Genomic DNA, 17,114 nt, shown 5'->3' on the forward strand with positions numbered 1-17,114 from the left:
CATTATATTCACACCACACATTGCCCTCAGACATGACATCTCCACTGCCTCCAGCCTTCTCCTCGCTGCAACATTCATCACCCACGCTTCACACCCATATAAGAGCGTTGGTAAAACTATACTCTCATACATTCCCCTCTTTGCCTCCAAGGACAAAGTTCTTTGTCTCCACAGACTCCTAAGTGCACCAAATAAACTTAACAGTGAATGACACCCGCGGGAAAATATTTATATATGTACTTTTAGTATTGAGAGACAGTTATTTTAGCAAGGACCCCACTGAAAGTAAGTCACTTTGATTTTTAGGTTATCCTAGGTAATTTATACTATGTATGATAATTGTAATTATGTCTGCCTGTGGCTAAATAAACTTAGTTTTTTTTTAAGTAATGTATGAACAACCCCAGTATAACTGTCTGAAATGCCCCAGCATGATAGTGGCTTTCTTTGTACTTAACAAATCAAAATTGTAAATACACATTGTAACCTTGAAAAGAAATAAAATCTTTAACTTTTAATATACTGACCTGCTCATAATAGAGTATTGTATTTTGACTGGTATTTAAAAGTGGCACTGTACTGTGTCAGCTATACTCTTAAGGATAAGCTGATTTTTAACACCTGTAAGCATTCAGCAAGAATGCTTATTACAACCCAGGATTCCAAATGGCCTGTTATCCCGGGTGTAATGGGAGCAAAATAAACACAGAAAAAGTTTAGACTTATATTATCCTTCACCAATTTAGAACAGCAATATGTACACTATGTACAGTGATAAGTATAGTGCACTACACGGTAAGCAAGGCAGAAATAGAAGCCACAAGATAGCAGACCGTGCTTCAACCAGCTCTAGAATGGGAATGACAAGGGCAGACAGGAGAGCAGTACCCACATAACCCCTGCGATTGCCAAAACCATCTTCTTATTGGCTAGAACCTGGTCACTAGTTGAACGACGGGGCCCCATCATCAACTCTTAGCAACCTGGTTCGCTGGTTGGGGGAGATAGCCTGTAAATGAGGGTGTGTACATGCGCCGAATAAAGGTTACGTACTCTTTGCATGCCACAATGCTGTTGAAGGACTCCTGATCCAAGGAATTGGAGCTACCATGCTCTTGGATCAAACTTTATTACCTCTCATTTTTCAAGTGCTGCTTGACCCCCTATGAGTTCAGTGAAGAAAATTTAATTTTTAAACAACCCAAAGAATTACCAGCAAAGGATAACCCAAGAAAGCCACTGTCTGACTTATTGTCATTGGGGTCCTATTATCATCATCTGCAGAATGCAACCCACAACAGTCTGCTAACAACTAGGTACCGAATTATTGCTAGGTGAACGGGGCAGTGTTTCAGCTTGTGCCAGTATTGTACCTAGGACCTAAGAATGTGCCACCACTTGAACTCAGTGGAAATAAGTCATCTTGTCTGACTTTTTTTGGGTTATTCTAGGTAATTTACAGTGTGTGATAATTGCCCTTTTGTGTACCTGTGCCTAAATATACTTAACACATGTTATGAGCCATGAGGACTTGCACATCTTTAAAAGTGATCTGTAATATCAGTGTATCCTTATTTTAAATAAAAAAAATTAAATATTTATAATTGTTACAAGATTGGATAACTTAATAAAACTGGGTGACTTGTTTTCATTGGGGTGTGGGAGTTTATTTGGGTACGGGTGCACAAATGGTTGCACGAGTTGTCATGCATGGTAATATGTGGGTTGCTTGCGATGACCTTCCCCCCCAACCACCAAAAAAATCAAGGCTGGAATATTGCTGCACACTAACAGCACCTTTCAAGGCAGGTGAAATTGATGACCTAGAAAATGTAGAGAGAACCTTCACGGCACGCATAACGGAGATAAAACACCTCAATTACTGGGAGCGCTTGAGGTTCCTAAACCTGTATTCCCTGGAACGCAGGCGGGAGAGATACATGATTATATACACCTGGAAAATCCTAGAGGGACTAGTACCGAACTTGCACACGAAAATCACTCACTACGAAAGCAAAAGACTTGGCAGACGATGCAACATCCCCCAATGAAAAGCAGGGGTGTCACTAGCACGTTAAGAGACCATACAATAAATTTCAGGGGCCCGAGACTGTTCAACTGCCTCCCAGCATACATAAGGGGGATTACCAACAGACCCCTGGCAGTCTTCAAGCTGGCACTGGACAAGCACCTAAAGTCGGTACCTGACCAGCCAGGCTGTGGCTCGTACGTTGGTTTGCGTGCAGCCAGCAGCAACAGCCTGGTTGATCAGGCTCTGATCCACCAGGAGGCCTGGTCACAGACCGGGCCGCGGGGGCGTTGACCCCCGGAACTCTCTCCAGGTAAACTCCAGGTCTCCAGGAGGTAAGAGGAAATAAACAAGAACAAGAACTAGAAAGAAAATAGAAGAAAACCCAGAGGGGTGTGTTATATATGTTTGTACATGTATGTGTAGTGTGACCTAAGTGTAAGAAGTAGTAGCAAGACGTACCTGAAATCTTGCATGTGTACGAGACAGAATAAAAAGACACCAGCAATCCTACCATCATGTAAAACAATTACAGGCTTCCATTTTACACTCACTTGGCAGGACAGTAGTACCTCCCTGGGCGGTTGCTGTCTATCAACCTACTACCTATAAGATATATTATTATTATGTATTATCATTATTCTTACCTCTGTGAGATCGAAGAATGTGTAGGCTTTCTCTATAATAGTCAGAGTGTTTAATACCATCTTGGATGCGGGACTTGAAGTAAAATGCACTGCCAATGACTATAAACCCTCCAAAAGCTGCAGTACGAGCAAGGGATGGCAAACTAGGCAAGACAAACATCACAGAATTCCCGCAGCTTGCCTTAATTGGGTAATTTTCGACTATTAACCCTCTAGGGTTTGTAATCCAAGGAATCTTCTTCCACTTGATGCCCTTTAACAAAAAAAAAAACGTTAAAGGTCAGGAACTCTAAATAACAGTGAGAAAGTTTTATCTGCATATTATAGGTAAAGCAAGCCTGTATATACAGGAGTTATCAATTATTACAAAAATTAGACACTTTTGTAGAATGAAATTCAACCTCTTTGGTAGTGGGTGTGGAGCTATTTATGCCAATCAAGAAAGTGGTGCCTATGTGAGCACATGTTTCTTACAGTTGGTATGAGGAGAGGTGGTGACACATGCCACACTTGTATGCCGCATTGACTTTTTTGACATTTTCCCATCCAGTGTCTTTATCAATACAAATTCAAGGGCATAATGGGAAGACAGTAGAACTTTATACAAAAGAAGAGGTAATCAGTTCCTCAGCCTTGGAGTTGGTGAAGATCACCGAAGTCCTGAAGAATCTGAAGCACAGGCATGAAGATGGGAGCTTATATACTAGAATCATCTGATGCTAGTACATATAAGCTGAGGGACTGATTACCTTGTCTTCTGTATTTAGTTCTACAGTCTTCCCATTATATCCTTAAAATTTATATTGATAAAGCTACTGGATGACAAAACATCTACAAATAAAAATACCCAGATGTTGCATATGTGTCTAATTCTACATCTTGTCAGTATTGTATACCATACTAGTAGTCTCTCCTCCCTTAACAATGTACTCGTTTAATGACCGCTCAGACTTATGACCAGATCTCTGACCAGTATGCATACCTAAGTAATGTATATTAGAGCTGATTTTCAATATTCTGTTTATTACAAAATAGTACACTACTGTATAAACATTTAAAATTATACTAAATTATTATTATTATTATAATCAAGGGGGAAGCGCTAAACCCAGAGGATTATACAGCGCCTGGGGGGGGGGATGTGGAAGGCATTCAGGCTTAATTCGGGGAACTGGAGCACAGATCCAATTTCCTAAATCAAGAGCCCCCTCACCAACATCAAGGAACCTTCCTTGAGGGGAAATTATACTAAAACTGTTATGAATGGTGCAAAGGTGACATTAAAACAATATCTAAAGATGGTTAACACAAACCCACTACCAGTATACGTAGTATGCTCCTTGCTTAACAACCTACTCTTAGGAACGGAACTCCGTTGTTAAGTAAGGAGAAACTGTACATCGTGTAGCAGGTTTTGTCAATATTAAGGGAGAATTTGTTGGTAGTCATCCATGTAGATGTTTTTAGGAGCTCATCATTAACAGTGTCACTGAGAGTAGCCAGACTGGAGTATACCTGGAGAGGGTTTCGGGGGTCAATACCCCAACAGGTCAGTCCGAGACCAGGCCTCATGGTGGATCAGGGTCTGATCAACCAGGCTGTTACTGCTGGCCACACGCAAACTGATATTATTATTATTATAATCAAAAAGAAGCGCTAAGCCACAAGGGCTATACAGTGCTGCACGCAAACTGATAGACGATAAAAATTGTGTCATCAGCAGCAGAACAGGTTTAAGGAGAGGAGATGTGTTAGGGAGATCACTGATGTAAATGAGTAACAAAGGGCCAAGAAGCCTGTCCCGAGGCACTCTTACATCGACAGGCTGAGTTGGCAAGGACCCTAGTGGAAATAAGTTACTTGTTCTTAATTTTTCAGGTTATCCTGGGTAATCTATACACATCCTGCTAGATAAGATTTTCTTCAGATTTTTAACCCAGGAGGGTTAGCCACCCATGATAACCCAAGAAAGTCAGTGCATCATCGAGGGCTGTCTAACTATTTCCATTTGGGTCCTCAATCTTGTCCCCCAGGATGCGACCCGCACCAGTCGACTAACACCCAGGTACCCATTTGTTGCTAGGTGAACATGACAACACGTGTAAGGAAATACGTCAAAATGTTTCCACCTGGCTGGGAATTGAACCCGGACCCTCCATGTGTGAAGCGAGAATTTTGTGTATATCTGTACCTGAATAAACTTATGCCACTGATGGAGACATACTAGTGTCTGCTACTAAGATAAGACCAAGTATACGAAAGTATGACCTCTTATATCATAATATTCTAGTTTAAGATACAGGATGTTGTTGACCACTTTATCGTCAGCTTTCCATAAGTCTACGAAGAGCCCCGGGGATATTATTTTCACAAGTTCCATAAAGCAGATCAAGTATTTTGATAATTGCATCATTTCTAATTTTTTCTTTTTTTGCCTAAAACCAAACTGGCAAGGGTTGAGTATATAGCAACACACTAGAAAAGGAGTCAAGTCACTTATAAATTATTTTTCGATGATTTTAGACAGCAATGGCAAGTTGGATATTATTATTATTATTATTATTATAATAATCAAGGGGAAGCGCTAAACCCGGAGGATTATACAGCGCCTGGGGGAGGGGATGTGGAAGGCATTCAGGCTTAATTTGGGGAACTGGAGCACAGATCCAATTCCCTAAATCAAGAGCCCCTCACCAAAATCAAGGAACCTTCCTTGAGAGGAAGTTGGATATTAGACAATAGTTATTTATCTCAGTTGGATCATCTCCTTTGAGGATCAGGATAACAGTGTTAATTTATTTATTAAATAGTAATTATTTATTTATGAAAACTAAGTGATGAAACCACAAGGGTCACACAATGCTGATAAATACAAGGACCCCAATCAAAAGTCACTGACTTTTTGGGTTATCCTGGGTAATTTACACACATGTATAATAACTGTAATTATGTGTACCTGTACCTGAATAAACTTACTTATGTGTACCTGTACCTGAATAAACTTACATTTGCTACCTTAATTAAGCTCCGTTGGGAAAATTCTCGTTTCTAATTACTTATTAAAAAAAAAAGTTGGGGTAGCTGCTGAGAGCACCTGAGCTGCTCTATTATACATTAATACCGGCAAATTAATGTTCCTGTCTGTTTTTTTCAGTGATTTTATTATAAATATGGAGAACAAGAAATACATTATAATCAAAAGTGAAGCGCTAAACCTACAATAAAATACAAAGAAGCGAAAGGGAATAAATCCCTATTTTTTTTACCTTCTTTGGGTTATCCTCTAATTTACACACGTTAAGATAATCGTAAATCACCTGATAATTGTAAAACTGTACCTAAATAAACTTAAGTTGCCACAGAATAAAAAAAAAAGGCTTATTGTTGTTAAGGAACAAGAGAGTCTGAGCTGAGGTGTGTTAAGGCACTTGTGTAAGTAATTAAGTTTATTCAGGTATACACAAATACACTTATATATATTATCATATATAGCAGCATATGTGTAAAAAACTTAGGATAACCCCAAAAAAGAAGCTATTTATTTCCACAGGAGTCCTTTTTTTTTTACTTTTCAAATTCAAAGTTTATTCTCTATAAGAGACCTGGAGACCTGGAGAGACCTGGAGAGAGTTTCGGGGGTCAACGCCCCCGCTGAGTTTACAGAATTTGATTATTGTGTGGTTTACATGTAGTAAAATAATGATTACAGAGTGTACCACTAGAACACCTAGCATGGCTAGGTATTACAGTGTACCACTAGAACACCTAGCATGGCTAGGTATTACAGAGTGTACCACTAGAACACCTAGCATGGCTAGGTATTACAGAGTGTACCACTAGAACACCTAGCATGGCTAGGTATTACAGAGTGTACCACTAGAACACCTAGCATGGCTAGGTATTACAGAGTGTACCACTAGAACACCTAGCATGGCTAGGTATTACAGTGTACCACTAGAACACCTAGCATGGCTAGGTATTACAGAGTGTACCACTAGAACACCTAGCATGGCTAGGTATTACAGAGTGTACCACTAGAACACCTAGCATGGCTAGGTATTACAGAGTGTACCACTAGAACACCTAGCATGGCTAGGTATTACAGTGTACCACTAGAACACCTAGCATGGCTAGGTATTTCGGGCAGACTTACTTTAATTCTTAACTTTAAAATATTACAAATTATGAGGAAAGTTGGTATTATGGCTAAGTGACTAAATACTAGTTTGTGAGTTTAGCAATGTGAATGATTTTGTTTTGGCACAATACATAGTTTATATGGTTATATTTAAGTGAAAAAGTTAGTTTATTTAGGCATGGGTACACATAAGTACAATTATCATACATAGTTTAATTATTTATTATCACACCGGCCGATTCCCACCAAGGCAGGGTGGCCCGAAAAAGAAAAACTTTCACCATCATTCACTCCATCACTGTCTTGCCAGAAGGGTGCTTTACACTACAGTTTTTAAACTGCAACATTAACACCCCTCCTTCAGAGTGCAGGCACTGTACTTCCCATCTCCAGGACTCAAGTCCGGCCTGCCGGTTTCCCTGAATCCCTTCATAAATGTTACTTTGCTCACACTCCAACAGCACGTCAAGTATTAAAAACCATTTGTCTCCATTCACTCCTATCAAACACGCTCACGCATGCCTGCTGGAAGTCCAAGCCCCTCGCACACAAAACCTCCTTGACCCCCTCCCTCCAACCCTTCCTAGGCCGACCCCTACCCCGCCTTCCTTCCACTACAGACTGATACACTCTTGAAGTCATTCTGTTTCGCTCCATTCTCTCTACATGTCCGAACCACCTCAACAACCCTTCCTCAGCCCTCTGGACAACAGTTTTGGTAATCCCGCACCTCCTCCTAACTTCCAAACTACGAATTCTCTGCATTATATTCACACCACACATTGCCCTCAGACATGACATCTCCACTGCCTCCAGCCTTCTCCTCGCTGCAACATTCATCACCCACGCTTCACACCCATATAAGAGCGTTGGTAAAACTATACTCTCATACATTCCCCTCTTTGCCTCCAAGGACAAAGTTCTTTGTCTCCACAGACTCCTAAGTGCACCACTCACTCTTTTTCCCTCATCAATTCTATGATTCACCTCATCTTTCATAGACCCATCCGCTGACACGTCCACTCCCAAATATCTGAATACGTTCACCTCCTCCATACTCTCTCCCTCCAATCTGATATTCAATCTTTCATCACCTAATCTTTTTGTTATCCTCATAACCTTACTCTTTCCTGTATTCACCTTTAATTTTCTTCTTTTGCACACCCTACCAAATTCATCCACCAATCTCTGCAACTTCTCTTCAGAATCTCCCAAGAGCACAGTGTCATCAGCAAAGAGCAGCTGTGACAACTCCCACTTTGTGTGTGATTCTTTATCTTTTAACTCCACGCCTCTTGCCAAGACCCTCGCATTTACTTCTCTTACAACCCCATCTATAAATATATTAAACAACCACGGTGACATCACACATCCTTGTCTAAGGCCTACTTTTACTGGGAAAAAATTTCCCTCTTTCCTACATACTCTAACTTGAGCCTCACTATCCTCATAAAAACTCTTCACTGCTTTCAGTAACCTACCTCCTACACCATACACTTGCAACATCTGCCACATTGCCCCCCTATCCACCCTGTCATACGCCTTTTCCAAATCCATAAATGCCACAAAGACCTCTTTAGCCTTATCTAAATACTGTTCACTTATATGTTTCACTGTAAACACCTGGTCCACACACCCCCTACCTTTCCTAAAGCCTCCTTGTTCATCTGCTATCCTATTCTCCGTCTTACTCTTAATTCTTTCAATTATAACTCTACCATACACTTTACCAGGTACACTCAACAGACTTATCCCCCTATAATTTTTGCACTCTCTTTTATCCCCTTTGCCTTTATACAAAGGAACTATGCATGCTCTCTGCCAATCCCTAGGTACCTTACCCTCTTCCATACATTTATTAAATAATTGCACCAACCACTCCAAAACTATATCCCCACCTACTTTTAACATTTCTATCTTTATCCCATCAATCCCGGGTGCCTTACCCCCTTTCATTTTACCTACTGCCTCACGAACTTCCCCCACACTCACAACTGGCTCTTCCTCACTCCTACAAGATGTTATTCCTCCTTGCCCTATACACGAAATCACAGCTTCCCTATCTTCATCAACATTTAACAATTCCTCAAAATATTCCTTCCATCTTCCCAATACCTCTAACTCTCCATTTAATAACTCTCCTCTCCTATTTTTAACTGACAAATCCATTTGTTCTCTAGGCTTTCTTAACTTGTTAATCTCACTCCAAAACTTTTTCTTATTTTCAACAAAATTTGTTGATAACATCTCACCCACTCTCTCATTTGCTCTCTTTTTACATTGCTTCACCACTCTCTTAACTTCTCTCTTTTTCTCCATATACTCTTCCCTCCTTGCATCACTTCTACTTTGTAAAAACTTCTCATATGCTAACTTTTTCTCCCTTACTACTCTCTTTACATCATCATTCCACCAATCGCTCCTCTTCCCTCCTGCACCCACTTTCCTGTAACCACAAACTTCTGCTGAACACTCTAACACTACATTTTTAAACCTACCCCATACCTCTTCGACCCCATTGCCTATGCTCTCATTAGCCCATCTATCCTCCAATAGCTGTTTATATCTTACCCTAACTGCCTCCTCTTTTAGTTTATAAACCTTCACCTCTCTCTTCCCTGATGCTTCTATTCTCCTTGTATCCCATCTACCTTTTACTCTCAGTGTAGCTACAACTAGAAAGTGATCTGATATATCTGTGGCCCCTCTATAAACATGTACATCCTGAAGTCTACTCAACAGTCTTTTATCTACCAATACATAATCCAACAAACTACTGTCATTTCGCCCTACATCATATCGTGTATACTTATTTATCCTCTTTTTCTTAAAATATGTATTACCTATAACTAAACCCCTTTCTATACAAAGTTCAATCAAAGGGCTCCCATTATCATTTACACCTGGCACCCCAAACTTACCTACCACACCCTCTCTAAAAGTTTCTCCTACTTTAGCATTCAGATCCCCCACCACAATTACTCTCTCACTTGGTTCAAAGGCTCCTATACATTCACTTAACATCTCCCAAAATCTCTCTCTCTCCTCTGCATTCCTCTCTTCTCCAGGTGCATACACGCTTATTATGACCCACTTCTCGCATCCAACCTTTACTTTAATCCACATAATTCTTGAATTTACACATTCATATTCTCTTTTCTCCTTCCATAACTGATCATTTAACATTACTGCTACCCCTTCCTTTGCTCTAACTCTCTCAGATACTCCAGATTTAATCCCATTTATTTCCCCCCACTGAAACTCTCCTACCCCCTTCAGCTTTGTTTCGCTTAGGGCCAGGACATCCAACTTCTTTTCATTCATAACATCAGCAATCATCTGTTTCTTGTCATCCGCACTGCATCCACGCACATTTAAGCAACCCAGTTTTATAAAGTTTTTCTTCTTCTCTTTTTTAGTAATTGTATACAGGAGAAGGGGTTACTAGCCCATTGCTCCCGGCATTTTAGTCGCCTCATACGACACGCATGGCTTACGGAGGAAAGATTCTTTTCCACTTCCCCATGGACAATAGAAGAAATAAAAAAGAACAAGAGCTATTTAGAAAAAGGAGAAAAACCTAGATGTATGTATATATATATATGCATGTGCGTGTCTGTGAAGTGTGACCAAAGTGTAAGTAGGAGTAGCAAGATATCCCTGTTATCTTAGCGTGTTTATGAGACAGAAAAAGAAACCAGCAATCCTACCATCATGCAAAACAATTACAGGTTTTTGTTTCACAGTCATCTGGCAGGACGGTAGTACTTCCCTGGGTGGTTGCTGTCTACCAACCTACTACCTACATAGTTTAATATGTGTGTAAATTACCCAGGATAACCAGGAAGGAAAAAAAACTGGCAGGAAATGGCAGAAATCGTACACCAAATCCAGTCATTCCTGGAGTGGAACCACAGTCGATGGCCTCTACTCCAAACCAACAGATACAGATACTAATGCCGGAAAAAAATCCCCCCCCCCCAGTACCAACAATACCACCAGTCCGATAACATTCTTAATTGCAAATATACAGGGTCTAAAGCCAGCAACAAACAACAAAATACCTTTCATCCGTGGACTGCTTGCAGAGGCAAAGGCAATGTTCGCGGCTTTCACTGAGACCCACATAAAGGATCACTTGGACAACGAAATATGGATCCCAGGTTACAACCTATACAGATGTGACAGAGTGAACAGGCAAAAGGGGGGGGGGGCTGGCCTGTACATTGCAGAGTCACTTGTTTGCACAGAACTGCTTAATGCCTCAAATGACGTAGTGGAAGTTTTAGCAGTAAAGGTCGAGAACCAAAACCTAGTCATTGTGGTAGTCTACAAGCCTCCGGATGCAACATCCCAGCAATTCCAGGAACAGCTGTTAAAAATTGACCACTGTCTGGAAAATCTTCCAGCTCCTGCACCCAACATCTTGCTCCTGGGGGATTTCAACTTAAGGCACCTAAAATGGAGGAATATAGCAAATAATATTGTTGCAGTAATAACACCAGGAGGCAGCTCTGATGAAAACTCACACTCACACGAGCTTTTAAATCTCTGCACAAAATTCAATTTAAACCAGCAAATAATAGAGCCTACTAGACTGGAGAATACACTAGACCTCATCTTCACTAACAATGATGATCTGATAAGAAATGTCACCATATCAAAAACAATATACTCAGATCACAACATAATTGAGGTTCAGACATGTATGCGTGGAGCCCCAGACCGACATAATGAGACTAGTCACGAGGGAGCATTCACCAAATTCAACTTCAATAACAAAAACATAAAGTGGGACCAAGTAAACCAAGTCCTAACCGATATAAGCTGGGAAGATATACTAAGCAACACAGACCCCAACTTATGCCTAGAACAGATTAACTCGGTGGCACTCGATGTATGCACAAGACTTATTCCTCTAAGAAAAAGGAGGAGTAGATGTAAAATAGAAAGAGACAGGCGCTCCCTTTACAGGCGACGGAAAAGAAAAACAGAGCGGGTAAAAGAGGTCAATATATCTGAAATGCGTAGGGATTTACTGGTCAGAGAAATAGCAAGCATCGAACTTAAGCTAAAAGAATCCTTTAGGAGTCAGGAATCGTGGGAAGAACTAAAAGCCATAAATGAAATCGAAAGAAACCCAAAGTATTTCTTCTCCTATGCCAAATCAAAATCGAGAACAACGTCCAGTATTGGGCCCCTACTTAAACAAGATGGGTCCTACACAGATGACAGCAAGGAAATGAGTGAGCTACTCAAGTCCCAATATGACTCAGTTTTTAGCAAGCCGTTAACCAGACTGAGAGTCGAAGATCAAAATGAATTTTTTATGAGAGAGCCACAAAATTTGATTAACACAAGCCTATCCGATGTTATCCTGACGTCAAATGACTTCGAACAGGCGATAAATGACATGCCCATGCACTCTGCCCCAGGGCCAGACTCATGGAACTCTGTGTTCATCAAGAACTGCAAGAAGCCCCTATCACGAGCCTTTTCCATCCTATGGAGAGGGAGCATGGACACGGGGGTCGTCCCACAGTTACTAAAAACAACAGACATAGCCCCACTCCACAAAGGGGGCAGTAAAGCAACAGCAAAGAACTAGACCAATAGCACTAACATCCCATATCATAAAAATCTTTGAAAGGGTCCTAAGAAGCAAGATCACCACCCATCTAGAAACCCATCAGTTACACAACCCAGGGCAACATGGGTTTAGAACAGGTCGCTCCTGTCTGTCTCAACTATTGGATCACTACGACAAGGTCCTAAATGCACTAGAAGACAAAAAGAACGCAGATGTAATATATACAGACTTTGCAAAAGCCTTCGACAAGTGTGACCATGGGGTAATAGCGCACAAAATGCGTGCTAAAGGAATAACAGGAAAAGTCGGTCGATGGATCTATAATTTCCTCACTAACAGAACACAGAGAGTAGCCGTCAACAGAGTAAAGTCCGAGGCAGCTACGGTGAAAAGCTCTGTTCCACAAGGCACAGTACTCGCTCCCATCTTGTTCCTCATCCTCATATCCGACATAGACAAGGATGTCAGCCACAGCACCGTGTCTTCCTTTGCAGATGACACCCGAATCTGCATGAGTGTCTTCCATTGCAGACATTGCAAGGCTCCAGGCGGACATCAACCAAATCTTTCAGTGGGCTGCAGAAAACAATATGAAGTTCAACGATGAGAAATTTCAATTACTCAGATATGGTAAACATGAGGAAATTAAATCTTCATCAGAGTACAAAACAAATTCTGGCCACAAAATAGAGCGAAACACCAACGTCAAAGACCTGGGAGTGATTATGTCAGAGGATCTCACCTTCAAGGACCATAACATTGTATCAATCGCATCTGCTAGAAAAATGACAGGATGGATAATGAGAACCTTCAAAACTAGGGAGGCCAAGCCCATGATGACACTCTTCAGGTCACTTGTTCTATCTAGGCTGGAATATTGCTGCACACTAACAGCACCTTACAAGGCAGGTGAAATTGCCGACCTAGAAAATGTACAGAGAACCTTCACGGCACGCATAACGGAGATAAAACACCTCAATTACTGGGAGCGCTTGAGGTTCCTAAACCTGTATTCCCTGGAACGCAGGAGGAAGAGATACACGATTATATACACCTGGAAAATCCTAGAGGGACTAGTACCGAACTTGCACACGAAAATCACTCACTACGAAAGCACTTGGCAGACGATGCACCATCCCCCCAATGAAAAGCAGGGGTGTCACTAGCACGTTAAGAGACCATACAATAAGTGTCAGGGGCCCGAGACTGTTCAACTGCCTCCCAGCACACATAAGGGGGATTACCAACAGACCCCTGGCAGTCTTCAAGCTGGCACTGGACAAGCACCTAAAGTCGGTTCCTGATCAGCCGGGCTCTGGCTCGTACGTTGGTTTGCGTGCAGCCAGCAGCAACAGCCTGGTTGATCAGGCTCTGATCCACCAGGAGGCCTGGTCACAGACCGGGCCGCGGGGGCGTTGACCCCCGGAACTCTCTCCAGGTAAACTCCAGGTAACCCAATAAAAAAAGTCAGGTAAAGTTACTTATTTCCACTTGGATCATTGTATTTCCTGTACTAACATGTCTTGCACCAAATTTTTATATTAACTATTACCATATTGTCCAATATCAATAGCTATTTTTTATATAAATACAAACTTAAATTTATTTCCCTACATATGACAAACTGGCTATTACCCAGACTGTGACGGTTGAACTCTATCACCAGAGGACCTAGCAGCGATCAGTGATGAGGCGGGGCCAGGAGCTGAGTCTCGACAGCTGCAACCACAATTAGGTGAGTACATAGCGCAATGACTAGGATAAGTAAGTTTACTCAGGTATACACAAATACAGTTACGTATATTATCATACATAGCATTATATGTGTAAAGAACCTGGGATAACACATAAAAGTCAGATAAAGTGACTTATTTCCACTGGGGTCCTTTATAGATTCTGCTGGAATATAGGTAAGATACAGCCAGGGGTGACAGGTAACATATGGGCAACAAGGGGACACGGCAACAAGGGGACACGGCAACAAGGGGACACGGCAACAAGGACACCGCAACAAGGACACGGCAACAAGGACACGGCAACAAGGGGACACAGGAACAAGGGGGCACGGCAACAAGGGGACACGGCAACAAGGACACGGCAACAAGGGGACAAAGGAACAAGGGGGCACGGCAACAAGGGGACACAGGAACAAGGGGACACGGCAACAAGGACACGGCAACAAGGGGACACAGGAACAAATGGGCACGGCAACAAGGGGACACGGCAACAAGGGGACACGGCAACAAGGGGACACGGCAACAAGGGGACACGACAGCAAGGGGACACGGCAACAAGGGGACACGGCAACAAGGGGACACGGCAACAAGGGGACACGGCAACAAGGGGACACGGCAACAAGGGGACACGGCAACAAGGGGACACGGCAACAAGGGGACACGGCAACAAGGGGACACGGCAACAAGGGGACACGGCAACAAGGGGACACGGCAACAAGGGGACACGGCAACAAGGGGACACGACAGCAAGGGGACACGGCAACAAGGGGACACGGCAACAAGGGGACACGGCAACAAGGGGACACGGCAACAAGGGGACACGGCAACAAGGGGACACGGCAACAAGGGGACACGGCAACAAGGGGACACGGCAACAAGGGGACACGGCAACAAGGGGACACGGCAACAAGGACACCGCAACAAGGACACGGCAACAAGGACACGGCAACAAGGGGACACAGGAACAAGGGGGCACGGCAACAAGGGGGCACGGCAACAAGGGGACACGGCAACAAGGACACGGCAACAAGGGGACAAAGGAACAAGGGGGCACGGCAACAAGGGGACACAGGAACAAGGGGACACGGCAACAAGGACACGGCAACAAGGGGATACAGGAACAAATGGGCACGGCAACAAGGGGACACGGCAACAAGGGGACACGGCAACAAGGAGACACGGCAACAAGGGGACACGGCAACAAGGGGACACGGCAACAAGGGGACACGGCAACAAGGGGACACTGCAACAAGGGGACACGGCAACAAGGGGACACGGCAACAAGGGGACACGGCAACAAGGGGACACGACAGCAAGGGGACACGGCAACAAGGGGACACGGCAACAAGGGGACACGACAGCAAGGGGACACGGCAACAAGGGGACACGGCAACAAGGGGACACGGCAACAAGGGGACACGACAGCAAGGGGACACGGCAACAAGGGGACACGGCAACAAGGGGACACGGCAACAAGGGGACACGGCAACAAGGGGACACGGCAACAAGGGGACACGGCAACAAGGGGACACGGCAACAAGGGGACACGGCAACAAGGGGACACGGCAACAAGGGGACACAACTGAAAGTTAGCTCAGATGAGTCATAAGGATGTTATGAAATATTTCTTCATTCATAGAGTTGTCAGGAAGTGAAACAATCTTGAGAGTGATGTAGTGGAGGCAGGACCCATACATAGCCTTAAGAAGAGGTATGATAAAGCTCATGGAGCAGGGAGAATGGACCTAGTAGCGACCAGTGAAGAGGCGGGGCCAGGAGCTATGAGTCAACCCCTGCAACCACAATTAAGTACATGCCATAGCCCTTATCCTACACTACTGTCTCCCTCACACTTAAATGCACCCCACTAAGCTTACACAGTATTGAGAACAAGGCTTCTCACTGGATATTTAACGTTCAATGGTAAGACCATATCACCCATGAGTCACTCCATACTAAGGCAAATCTCCCGGCACTTAATGTCCGGGAAAAACTTAGTAATAAACAAGATGGTAAACCAGAAATATATCACACCTGAACCACCTACCTGGATGACACAGTCCGACAATCACCAACCATTATCTTTTCTGCCAGTTAGTTTATTCAGGTACAGGTATACAATTATTATTATTATAATCAAAAAGAAGCGCTAAGCCACAAGGACTATACAGCGCTGCAGGGCAGGAAGGAAGCGAGGGCATCAGGTGGCAAAAGGGAGATGGATGAGTAATAGGTTACGGATAACAGCGGGGTAGTGGATGGTGAAAGGGTAAAGGGCAGCAAGAGACTGAACTAGAAAAGGCTGAGGGGAGTGCGAAAAGTATCATCAGAGTTTGTGGAGTAAATCAGTCGTTGTCAAGAAGTCAATGAGAGAATCAGGATTAAAGGAGGGTCCATCAGCAAGAAGGGAAGGTAAAGAGAGAGTAGTAGAACGAAAACGACGTTGGAGGTAAATTCTGCGTGCTCGTTGATAGAGGGCAGTCTAACAGAATGTGGCTAATCGATACTGGAACTTGACACTGCTCACAGAGAGGAACAGGGTGCCTCTCCATGAGATACCCATGAGTAAGACGAGTGTGGCCAATGCGAAGGCAGGAGAGAGTGGTCTCCCAACCTCGGCATTGATGACAAGAAGACGGCCAGTCACCTATGCTCGGTTTAATAGAATGAAGTTTGTTACCGAGCAGAGTTGACCAACGTTGTTGCCAACGGGTGCGAAGGTGGATAGCTATTGCAGCAAAATAGTCCAGAAATGGAACACCTCTATAGAAAATTGGTAGGTCACGTACTGCTGACCGCACAGCAGTGTCTGCTTGTTCATTGCCCTGTACGTCGACATGACCAGGGACCCAACAAAAAACAATATCTTTATGTTTGGTAGAGATACGGCATAGCCAAAGTTGGATACGGAGAACTAGGGGATGAGATGTATCAAATTTTCGTATAGCCTGTAGAGCACTAAGGGAGTCTGAGA

At 43.2% G+C, this 17,114-nt stretch overlaps 1 protein-coding gene across 14 annotated transcripts in view; it reads right to left on the minus strand.

Moving 5' to 3' along the window:
• The window catches only part of LOC128703197 (uncharacterized), a 96,841-nt gene that overhangs the window by 40,895 nt on the left and 38,832 nt on the right, over positions 1–17,114 (minus strand). For 2 of the 14 annotated variants that reach the window (XR_008409220.2, XM_070103425.1), the window contains exons 1-2: positions 5,943–6,107; positions 2,677–2,929 (exon numbers count right to left, since the gene is read on the minus strand). The exons of 2 other annotated variants lie outside the window; for them this stretch is intronic. Coding sequence is in view for 4 of the 12 variants with exons in the window: in XM_070103425.1 (XP_069959526.1) it covers positions 2,677–2,836 (160 nt within the window). In the remaining 8 variants the exon portion in view is untranslated. Of the gene's footprint in view, positions 1–2,676; positions 2,930–5,942; positions 6,112–10,878; positions 11,034–11,518; positions 11,577–17,114 lie in introns of those variants that run through there. 10 more of the 14 variants (XM_053797784.2, XM_053797785.2, XR_011394422.1 and 7 more) reach the window with 8 other exon arrangements.

This window comes from Cherax quadricarinatus, chromosome 85, assembly GCF_038502225.1.
Source record: "Cherax quadricarinatus isolate ZL_2023a chromosome 85, ASM3850222v1, whole genome shotgun sequence".
NCBI lineage: Eukaryota > Metazoa > Arthropoda > Malacostraca > Decapoda > Parastacidae > Cherax > Cherax quadricarinatus.